Below are 12,829 nucleotides of genomic sequence, written 5' to 3'. Positions count from 1 at the left end.
CTCAAGCGTTGGAGTCATGGTGTAGACAATTTGAATAACCGACCCGGCTCAAAACGACCGGTTACATACTATACTACATCAAACTACAGTATACCATACTACATCAAACTACAGTATACCATACTACATCAAACTACAGTATACTATACTACATCAAACTACAGTAAACCAATTTATATTAAGGGGCATCTAAACAGCAAATTCAGTCAAAACATTGATATTTTACAGGCCTTTAAATCCCTATTATGGTGCAATGTCACAGAAGTAACATGATGAACTTTTAGTATGTATCATGGCAAATCGTGGGACTTGCTGTTGACATGTAATTTGTTACGCTGTTTGTAAATTTCAACAAAACGTAAGAAAAATGCATGTTTCAGGGGGACATAATTAACTCATTTGTATCCCATATATTACACAAACTTGCCATGTCGTTTTGCTCACAAGTGTCTAAAGCACAAAATAGGAGCATTGGTTTGACCAGCTTTGACGTTATTATATGTATAAACGCTGTTTTTATTTTGACCTTGAATAGCAAATGGCGGTCGTGAATGATATCACACAAATATGGCATATAGGGAGGTATTGAAAACATCAAAAATGCTCTTATTAGACAATATAAAGTATTCTTGAAGTGGCAAGAAGACTACTTTATGAAAAAATGTTCAGCCGTTGAGTTTGGGGTAAAATATGCCTATTTCTGAAAAAGGCTGCAAACTCACCAGTTTAACAAATTGACTTTAAAATGTTCTTCTTACTATGATGAGATGTCTTAAATGTATGATATAGGAGTGTTGTTATTAACTGAAATGCCCCCCTTTAAGCCATATTTGTGTAAAATTATTCACAGCCGCCATTTGCATTCCAAGGTCAAAACAAAATAAGTGTTTATACGTACATACAGTAAAATCCGGTCAAACAAATGCTCCTACCCTGTGCTATAGACACTTGTGAACATAACAGCTTGGCTATCTTTCAGGATTTGTCATTTGCGTGACTTAGAATTATTCCATGCTACATCTTACCACAAAGTTACTCTATAGAAGAAACTGGTAGCATCTATAGCAATTTATTGGTGATTGTAAGAAGCTACATGTCCAAACAAACATTTTGGTATGTTACATGACATTTTTTGTGTAAATCTTTAGGTATTTATTCGTGTTTGAAATTCAACATTATTCTGCTATATAGATGACCCTTAATTATGTCATCAAGGAATCTCAAAACTTACTTACCTGAAAAAAGGAAACTTTTGTTATCAATGACATCATTTGAAACATCATTTCGCCACAGAAATCAACTGAGAACATTCTGATACATGTATGATGCGTGACGATGTTGGGGATCGGTAAGGAGTAGAAAAACAACAAAGAATACCTACACAATAACAAACCCATACCTCGAAATCTAAGTCGATCAATCGAGGGCATGATATGAGTAAAATTATAGATTTGCATGAGAACTCTTGACTAAGTACTTTGAGAATAACTCTTTTTTAACTCATTTTGTTAATTATCATAATAAACAAAATGCATAAATGTGACCACGTTTATGGTAAGCTTTAAGATATGTTTTTATGTTAAGCTGTCAGTGGACTGTCTGCATCTTTATGGATCAACCACCCTTTCTTTCTACTATTGCTTTTTCTTATTTAAATGGTTGATAGACGAATCTGAGCGAGTGAGGGAGTGTCTCTGTGCGGGACTCCCTCTGCAATTTCTCTGTTCATCCCCTTATGTAAGTTCAGTAAGCTATCTGCCTCTACGTATATGTTCTTGATATTAGTTGTAATGTTTGTCTCAGATATGTTATCCATGTATAATAGTCGATTTGGCCTATCTAGAACAGGGGTATGCCATGTTAAGTATGTACAGCTGAATAGAATTGTTTGACACTTAGTGCAATAAAAAGAAAGAAGAAGAAAAGAAAGAAGAAAAATAAACTGAATTCAAAGAGTATAAACTTATTGTGATTGATGCTCTAAAATAACTTTTTCTGCACTTTCTGGACACAACAAGAGATAACCTTTTGCTTCATCGACTTCATCCACACTGTTTAATCTAAGTATTAATTAAGTTCTCAAAATGAGAACTGTGCTACATATGATTGGTCATATTACCTTGGTTTGAACGTTTTCATGGGTTTGACAAAAAATAGATAACCTTTGTTTGATCAACTTGGAGGTAGAATTATGGCTTCATTTACACAATGGCATATTTCTCTTTAATTGTGTGTTTGTGTTCCGAAATAACCTTTGGATGTCTGCACACAAATCTCATTATCTCTTCGCGTGTATTGCTTGCGTGTTTTTTTTGTTTTGTATTGTTTTTGGGGTTTTTTCTGCATTTACTTCTTAAAATTTTTCCATTTCTTGTATAGAATGTTTTACAGTAAATAATACAAAACAACGCCGTAAATAGCATTATTGTATAAGAGACACAGGTCTAGACAAAGTAAACAATCGGGTTAAAGTGTTTCTCCCTCTGGCGGTGCCTGACCTGATTGAGACAGTGAACCCTCACCGACTGATCTCATACCGTACTGATAACTAATGATGTGTCGTCGTGTAGGAAAACGAATCTATAAACCAAGACACCGATACGAGGCCAGTGTCTTTGTATCATTTGTGCAAAGTGTGGTATTCACATAATAAGCCTTATTGATTTATCTTTAACCCGAAACGACCTGTTGAATTGTTATGAGTATATACCTAAGTGTAAAAACCGTCCGACCAAATAGAACACCGTTAAGCCATACACTTTATAACTTCTTTTTTGTAGATGCATTTCAGAAGAAACAGTCCTAGATTTATTAAATTATATTACATTTATTACAAGCTCATTATTTACATTACGTTTATATAGACTTATGATCATATAATTATCTCGAGATTGGAGTTGGTCAAGTTTGTTAGTACAAAAATCAACCTTGATAATCCAGGATTTTTTTTTTATCATTATTATTTTATTCTTTTACTTTTGTTTTTGTTGTTGTTTTTTTTTTCTTTCTTTTTTTTTGTAATCGTCATTTTCTTATTTCCAAGACGGATTTTACCTAGAAATCTATTAGGTAGAAAATGCTCATTATTTATGTTGTATATAAATGTGTTAAGGCCCAATAAAAATCTTTCTTCTTTCCCTCGTATTGGTATTCCTTTATCGCATGTATGTCATTATCCCTTTGTGTTTGGCCCATAAACAATATATCATCATGTATGAAAACAAAGTCTGGATAAGAATAAAGAAACTGTGGTAGGTTTGGTTTAGTATTGCTTAACGTCCTATATTTCCTACGGAGGAACATAGATTTACATCCAGGACGTGCCGTACACTGGTTTTTTTTTTTTTTTTTTTGTTTGTTTTTTTATAATTTCATGTCGCAGTTGATTCTATATTTGCGGACTTTATCTGAATATCGATTACAGTTTTGCTGATAAATATGGAATCCTTATGGGGCCGCGGTTGCCGAGTGGTTAAGGTGTCCAGACACTTAATCACTAGCCTTCTACATCTAGGTTGCGAGTTCGAAACCCACTACACAACGTCCTATTGACAGCCAGGGTCATTTAAGGACGTGCCAGGTTTTGGGGGTGTAGGAAAGCCGGAGTACCTGGAGAAAAACCACCGACATACGGAGAGTACCAGGCAACTGCCCCACGTGGGTTTCGAACTCGCAACGCAGGGGTGGAGGGCTAGTGATAAAGTGTCGGGAAACCTTAACCACTCGGCTACCGCGTGATACAAATGTAGTTTTATGTTGTGTTGAAATAAGACTGTAAATGTTCGAAACACATACATTTCCATGTATAACGGACTATTTTGCTATAATTTGAAGCAATATTCATTATATTTTTTACTCTGGGTACAAAACTAAACCCCAAACGGTTTTTCAGCGTTTTTCAATTACATAAATTACCCGTTAATCATGGCGGAGAAGGATCTATATGATTAGGCTATATAGTCATTAGTGACATTTGATACGTTTTTATCAACGGCATAGATTAAAAATACTATGTCAATTAAATACTAAATCGCGGAAATGTCAGAAAAAGTCTTGAGGGAAAATGCAACGCATTTATCCATTTCATTCTTTGAGCTGCATAGCTGGGGATTCGCAGTGAATTGCACAATTCAACATTTAATTTGTATATCATGATAACACGGGATTATAATAAACAGTACGGAACAGAAAGAGCCAAAATAGTAACATTAAAACCAATAAACTAATTAAGAGAGTTGTTGCCCCTTGTATGCATGTTTATTGTATACGATAATACAAGTGAAGTGATTTAAGGATATCTATGTAACTTAAGTAAACAATGTATTACATCATATATAAACGTTTGTTAACATATCTAAGTTCTGGTACCTAGAAGGAAAAGATAAATCGTCCACATTTCTCCGTGTGTTTGTCAACCGTGACAATCAAGCTATGTCTGGGTGTTCTGGTAACGTCGGAATAGACTTGGGCTACTTGCCGCTGGTGAAGGGTTATGTCCAGAACTGGGTCCGACATATGATGGTACCTTTCCCGCTGTGTCAAAAACACTAAGGACATCTCTTTAACTGGTTTTAAGAAACGTATCTATCTTTTAGCTAGTACCTGCCGCTTTATTCATGTTCCACATGTTCCACGTGTTTACTTTCTTGGTCCGGACTTTTTTCTTTTTCTTTTTTTAATTATGTGTATGCACCTGCATATCTGCGTATATGAAGCTAGGCCCCTGGGAGTCCTATCAACAGGTAAGGTTACTTAAGGTCGGTCTGCCCTGTGTACGAGACGCTTGCGTGTTCTTGGCGGCCGCGGAATGTTTGTATTTTGTGTCCTTGTGATAGCGCGGAATTGATTTCGACTTTAACGGTGGTAAAGTAGGGTGGTCTTTGAATAAGAAAATTACCGTAATATCACAGCTTAACATTTTCACTGTAAAATTAGTTTGAAAGTAAGGATTGCATTCGTCATTTGCCTAAGTACCTTATGCAGCCATACTCTAAAAAAACATAGAGGATTGTATGTATGATTAGTCAGTATCAGCATTGTACAATTTGCATCTACTTAATGAATTTTCAGACTATGTTCATTGCTAAATAAATGCATCCAAGTAAACGGAATAGAGTCCCATTTAAAATATACATTCAATATATTATTCAAAATCATTATTTTGAGCCACAAAATGGAATTTTTACAAATTCGTACTTCTAACTTAAAGCAGGCGGCTTAATTTAGGCAATATATACAAAACATACTACAGTGTATCATAGAACAAGGATTTTATTCCGGGTGTTTACTACAGGGACAACATAACTGATAATGCTGTATTGTAGCACAAAGTTTTCCGAATATCTGTAATGTTTTGTTGTTTTTTCCCCTCGAAGATCTGTATGTAAGGTATGTTATTTTTCTATTAAGGTTTTGCTACTTTATAAGCATTCTTTTGTTTTTGCACGTATATATTTTTTTTGTAAAGATTGAAGATTTCTTACGACGAATGATTTCTCTTGCCGTAAATAGAAATAGTCTAAGTAACGTATAATATCCTTGCGAGGGAAATATCTAGTCAAATATATTAACAGGAAATGCGTTGAAAGTCGAGGTAGATGACCTCTTTATTAAACAAGGGTGCACCTTCCATTAACAAGATATTTTGATAGGAGGGCCATACACCCGTTCGATTTTTCGATAACCTTAAAAGACGAGACAAAGGACAATGTCATCTGTTATCACGCGTTTTCGCACCCTATCGTATAAGTACACACGCTCTCCGCTCGGTCAGGATACCCCGGGAGATAAAACACGATATAAAGTCGGCTATAATGTCAGTGGTGGTCACAGTGACAGTGAACTCAGACAGACCAACATGAAACTCTTAGGAATCGTAGCTCTTGCAGCATTGCTGTTTATCACATCAAGTGATGGCAAGCGGCAGAGGAAGAGGAGGATAGGTAAGTCACGCGATTGCAGTAGAAAGAAGAGGGAGCCATGTATCCCACGCGTCAGGTTTTTTTAACGACCCAAAACTTATTAATTTACGGGACTTTGTAATTTTTGTATAGATTCATCGACCAAGATTTTTTTGGGGAATATTCAACTTCCTATGAATGATAGTGTTTCTACAGGTGATTTTACCTTAGTTATTTTGGATACAACTTTTTTTTCATTAATTTGATAGAAAGCTATTAAACACTTAATTCCGTTTATAATTTTAAAGGTTTAGTTAAAACATATTTTATTGTTTCATACATATACAAAGGGATCGGGCACAAGTTTTCCAACTTATATAAAACCTTTTCCTAAAAACAGTATACAATACAAATATTTACACAAGATTACATTAGAATTAACACAAAGTGATTTTATTTTTTGAAAATGCGAGTTTAAGAAGAGTAGAGATAGGGTGATAATTGGTGGGAAATGGAGGGAGATAATGTAGAAGTCTCCTTCATTTACAATATATTTTACAATTTTTGAAAAATAATTAGAAAATTTTTGACAAGAAAGTTTTAAAGTATTGTTTTTAGACAGAATGGGTGATCTTTCTCGACTCAGTTGACATTTGTTAACATTACACTATTCCATACTTTCAGCTGTTCAATGTTCATCATATCTCATGCCATGTTTTGCTTTCACCGTTGCCTTTCCTTTTCTTCTGATATATACGTTTCGCAAATACCATATGTATCGAGAAAAAAAGTAAAACAGAATGGTCCGACAACGATTAGTTCTCAGATGTGTTCAATACTACCTCTACGTTTGTAAATTCTATCTTCCAAAAATATTCGATGATCTTTTAAATCCAAGATGGCCACCGTGCCCTATTTTTCATTTAACTGTCAGCTTTACGATGACAAGGACTTTTTTCATAGTTTGTTGGGATGACAGCTTGGGATTTAACTTGATGACTAGAGATCAATCTTTGAACTTTGTATTTAAAATGGTTTTATAACGGCAGACGTTCGCTGATAAAATGAAAATTTTAAAGCAATACGGTTTGAGTCCTCATTCATTTTGGTACCAATTTTTTTCTGATATTATGACATATTCTATAAGCATTGTCTAAACGAGTAAATACTACATATACGTGTGTTTTTGCTAGATGCATCTGTCGCTGAGGAAGTCGCAGAATTAAAAGCAAAAGTTGAGAATTTAACCGCTCAAGTTCATGAGCTGCAAGAACAAAGCCGTGGCGTCCATATCCACATAGGAGGTGACCACCATGATCACCATGGCGACCACGACACTGATCACCATACGGATACTCATGACGGCCATGGCAGTCACGGTTCCCATGACGACGATAGTGACACCACAAATACCGACGGTGGGCGCGACTCCACAAATGTCGCTGACGATACCGATTCCACCAGCAGCAATGGCGGTAACACGCGTGACAATGATGACCATGATGACCATCACCATGACAACGGACACCATCACAATGAACACCATCATAGTCATCATCCTCACCATGACCACAGTGGGCATAGCGACAATCATTACCAGCACGCTCATGACGTCTACGTCAACATGAAGCTTGATGGGGGATGTAGTCATGACGACAAGCATCCAAAGGCCTACCATGAGGAACACGGTACGTAGTTTTTTCAGTTAAATCCATTGCGTAGACTTTTTCAAAAGCATTAAAAAGAATCCCAAGTATGAAAAAACTTTATTCTTACCACAATTCAAAAAATGAGGAAAGTATAAAAAAAAAAAAAAAAGATATATATATATAGTCAAAGCAACACTTGAAAAACATAGTATTAGACTAGGTATTCAGGTAGAGTAAGCGTTTTGTTAATCTAGGTCAGATGAAGGCCATGTCACGTGCTCAAAATGATAACCGTGGTAGTGATAACAGAATCACGAGATCTATATTGGCTCTAACTGACTACAACTGTTGAGGCGCGGTAAAACACTTCAAAAACAAAATAAAAGAAAAATGTTAAAATCAAATATGTAGACAATGAATATGTTTATGTGCATGTAATGACCGTATGTAACAAAAGAAAAGATAAGAAAATTACCATTTAATTTTTTTTATCTATATTTTTATTTGATACAGAAATCAATGCCCACTGCGAGATGATGCCTAACAAGGAGATTGCTGACCTTACCTATAAGATCAGAGGTCACGTCAAGTTGACTCAGAAGGTAAGTAAGAATATATGATATAATGCTGCATATTTACATTTTGGTGGCAAAGCCACGATATAAACTAAGTAAAAAGAGTTGCAGTCTATGTGACCATAATTGACACCCAAAACGTGACATCAATCCATGCCGCGCATGAATATATTCACCCACCGGAACTACAATGTACTTGTATCTAACGTAAATCGTTTTTTATGTTAATTAAAAAGTATCAAAAAGACATTTTATACAATATTGTTACACAAATAATGAAAAAAAATTAACAGACTGTGTTTTTTCGTATTATTTTAATGCACTTTTTTGTTTGCCAATCTGCACGTGACAAATGAATTTTGAAAAAATAGGCTGTTCTATTTGTCGAACCCCATTGACGAAATCGCTGAATATTGGCATTTTTTATGCTAACTCAATTTTGATTTTCAAAAATAACAAAACGAATATGTCGAGAATGTAAATATAAGCATTAAACTGTCTTTTTTGGTGTCTATGGCCGATATAGATGCCAGAGCTTTGCAAACAAACATGTCATATTGTGCGCTCAGTTTAATCCTTAAATAGAGGTTAAATTTCACGTACATGTAACTAATATTCGCGGTTGTTCGTGTCGGACCTAGTTCGCGGGTATTACATTTCGCGCAACCATGCCTTGTAGGCAATGAACAATTATATACATTTATTTGTATGTATACATTTTCGCTGGGTAGAAAGATCGCATTATCTTTTGAAAAACAAAAGAAATGTATTCAAGTACGATTCAGATTACACATAGATTGATTTGTTTGATCTCTTTTGCTTTAAGTGACACCACAGGTCAAACGATGTGTCAACTGTGGAAAGGAAGTCGACCAATCAGATTGTCTCTTGCATACCGCTCTAAAATATACAGACCTCTTCCGTTCCACAGTAGATGCATCGTCGGCTACCACGGTCGCTTTGATCCATTTTCTCGTCTCTAAGTCCTTGTCACACGACAAAAGAATAACATGCATTGTTATTTAAAGATTATCAACCAAGGTGCATTACTGAAGTTTGTGTGCATCTGATATTTTAGTCGGATTGAACCTAAATTCAAAGTGAATCTAAGCTTAATCCTCCTCACAGCAACACGACATCAACAAAAACAACAGCATATTCAAATTTCATATTAAACCCAACATCTCACAGCAACATAACATCAACAAAAACAACAATATCTAGATGTCATATTTATTCAACGTCAGTACTTACTGTAAAAACCATACTTCTCGCAGCAGCAAAACAACATCAACAAATACAACATATTTAAATATAGCAAAACAGCTTCTCATAAGAACAGCAACACAGCAGCAGCAACAACAACAACAGTACATACTGTAAAAGCAACATAATAATGCCTCATCTTGTTACGACAGCCTGGCGAGGATGAAGTCAGTATCCGTTACGACCTGAGAAATCTGAAGCCAAGCCAAAGACACGCCATACATATCCACGAGAGTGGGAACATGGAGCGGTGTTGTGACTCCCTCGGGGGCCACTATAACCCCTACAATAAACAACATGGACTTCCTAACACCCATGAAAGGTAAGATATCCATTAAAATTTACGTTCTTTTAACATCATGTAGACGTACATCAGTAGTTTTCCTTTTTTCTTGAAAAGATTTTGTCCAGTAATGATTGCAGCTTTTTAAGAAAGGACAATTTTCAGACATATTGTCCTCATATCAAACCAGATGTTTCACCAAAAAGGGAAGGCTATCATGGTACCTAAAGCCATCCGGTCTCGATATTCTTTAAAATTGCACCCTTCGAATATGTCATAGAAATCGACTCCTCTATATGCGTAACGTATTAGATGGAACGAGACGGCTACTCAGAAGAATGTACACCTTTATTTTATTTGATACAAATGCAAGAGAGATTGTGAAGATACCACAAAAACCAAACTGGTCTACTACAGTTTTGGCGTAGCTCATTTGTAATCCCTTAACCTAGCAATTAGCCAATTTGTCCGAAGCCGACCAAATGGCTAACAGAAATTGTACTTCGACATGAGGGCGATTTCTGTATCGATATAAGAATTCTTGGATTTCAAACATAAAAATAGGAACTAGAAATGTCACAAGTTTGTCAGTCACTTTTACTGGTGTTTGTTCAGAATATCTTTAATGACTATGTCTCTTATCCCACTAGCCGTTCAATTTTTCGTAATTCTCTTTGTTAAGACTGAGTATTACTATTTACCATATCATAGCCACAATTTGTGGGGGGTTTTCAGCAGTATTCAATATTTCCTTATTTTTGAGTTTTTTAAATTGGTACCAAATATTTCATGTTTGACAATCTACCAGTTATTTATGAGACTTAAAGTAACTCCAGCCATCGGAATGATATGTTGGGTTGTCCAATCGGGAATACTACCTTGGTGGGTTGCAGAATTCTTTGTCACACTCTCAAGTTAGGAAATGATTAGTTTTCTTCCTATATACGATTTTAGTCACAAAGCCCAGGTTGTTCAAATAGCAGACGTATGTAAAAGTAGTTCCGGCTATAGCAGACGTGTAAAAATGTAGTTCAGGCTTACTTCCATTATCGAATGCAAGCACATGTATGCTTAGTATCTGACACAGCCATGGATTGAAAGAGAAATCACACTCTATGGGATGACAGAAATATCAAATAACACCCCGGGAAGGGGGGGGGGGGGGCAGAGAAATAACACCCTGGGGGGGGGGGCAGAAAAATACCATCCAAGGGGGTGACAGGGAATCTCACTCTAGGGGTTGTCAGAGAAAAAACACCCTAGGGGACAGAGGAAAAACACGCTGGGGGGGGGGGGGCAGAGAAATAACATTCTAAGGGTAGGGGGAGGAGAAGCAACACCCTAGAAGGGGCATATAAAATAGTATCCCAGGGGATGACAGGGAATCACATTCTAGGTGACATAGAAAAAAAATGTTAGGAGGACAGAGAAAAAACACGCTAGAGGGGGGGGCAGAAACATAACACCCTAAGAGGAGGGGACAGAGAAATAACAACCTAGGGGACAAAGAAATAACATTCTAGGGGCAGAGAAATAACACCAAGGGGTGACAAGGTAATACCACCCTAGGATGGACAGAAAACTAATACTATAGGGTTAGGTGAAAGAGAAATTACTCCCTGGGGAACAGAGAAAATTACATCCTAGAGGGTGACAGGGAAATTACACCCTATGGGACAAAAAATAACACCTAAGAATGGACAGAGAAATAACACCCTAAGGGGTGACAGGGAAATAACACCCTTAGGGGTGACAGGGAAATAACACCCTTAGGGGTGACAGGGAAATAACCTTAGGTGACAGGAACACCCTTAGGGGTGACAGGGAAATCCTCAGTAGATAAAATTGGAGACAAATATGTGAATGATAGGAGAAATTGATATTTTTGTCCTTATATCAGAGTTTTGTGTCATTTGTAGCCACGTAGGTGATGTGGGTAATATAGCTGTTGACGACCAGGGCCACTACACCGGTGAACAGATAATCACCGCTGATTTAAATCAACTTGTCGGCCGGGCTTTTGTAGTAAGTACAGTGTCTTTATTCCGTTTGATTGTTTGACACTAGATGTCGGTGTTGGTCAATGAGCATTAAATGCAGTCTAACCATCATCACAATTAAAGAAAGTTGAAATAAAATAACATCAGGATATTTTTTCTCGTTATCAAATTGTATCTTTCATCACAGATTCATGAAGCCTCTGACACAGGCGAGGGTAGCGAGGAAGAAAGGCTAGCGTGCTGTGTGATAGGGCGAGGACTGGAGGATCACAACCACGACCATCACGGACACGATGACCACCATGACCACCATGACCATCACGGACACCACGACCATGACCACCATGACCATGACCACCACGACCATGACCACCACGACCATGACGGACAACATGACCACAGTGACGGGGATGAACACCACGAAAACCAGGACAACCCTGACCAGCAGGGATAAGATAGTGCCAATCATCCCACACCTATGTCTGATGTCAAGTAGAGACTGAGTTAAAAAGGGAAAAATATATCTTTCAATGTTCATATGCCAGGAGCATATAATATGTTATATATGTGCGTGGCATGTACACAGTTTTAGCATGTTAGCATCTAGCGTTAAGATGATTTTTTTTTTTACAATTTTATATTAAGTTATTGTTTTAAATAACAAATTCCTTGTTGAAATGTAAGGATTTTTAATTTTCCGTGCCAATTTTCATTATTAAAGTTTCCTTATTTTCTAAAATTGTTGTCTTATCTTCATTACCGATTCTTCTTCCTGATCTATTTGTAAAAACTGACAAATGGTCTGACCTTCTTCTAATATATATATATACCATTACTTTAGTATTGTTCACATGAACACAGCAGGACACTGCAATGAAATTGTGCTATTATTGCAATGCTCATGTAAACTGTTGATAAGCAAGTGGTTTTCGCTTGATATAGACATCCCGTGCGGTTATCGTCATCGTCGGTACCCACGCCTGATTGCATTGCGCTATTTACTTCATACTATTTGTTTCAATGACGCCTACGCTATAAATAGAAACCGAACGATATAACCCTTCAGAAGAACTCTTCAGTGTAGAGGAAGAAATACTTTTTTAAAAGTATATGTACAATATGGTTGCGTTCATGATGGTGTGCAGATCTTGTAATA

General features: G+C 36.6%; 1 protein-coding gene across 1 annotated transcript; it reads left to right on the top strand.

Annotated features, from left to right (window-relative positions):
* The first annotated feature begins 5,798 nt into the window (after positions 1 to 5,798).
* LOC117330876 (histidine-rich glycoprotein-like) lies at positions 5,799 to 12,412 on the top strand. The gene is given in 7 exon segments (XM_033889430.1): positions 5,799 to 5,847; positions 5,850 to 5,942; positions 7,094 to 7,588; positions 8,063 to 8,151; positions 9,543 to 9,712; positions 11,593 to 11,698; positions 11,861 to 12,412. Coding segments are annotated over 7 exon segments (1,254 nt in total). The 5' UTR covers positions 5,799 to 5,813; the 3' UTR covers positions 12,128 to 12,412.
* Positions 12,413 to 12,829: the final 417 nt, after the last annotated feature.

The sequence above is a fragment of the Pecten maximus genome, chromosome 7, assembly GCF_902652985.1.
Source record: "Pecten maximus chromosome 7, xPecMax1.1, whole genome shotgun sequence".
Lineage (NCBI taxonomy): Eukaryota > Metazoa > Mollusca > Bivalvia > Pectinida > Pectinidae > Pecten > Pecten maximus.
The sequence above is the reverse complement of the archived record's forward strand: the minus strand, read 5'-3'. Positions and strand labels throughout refer to the sequence as shown.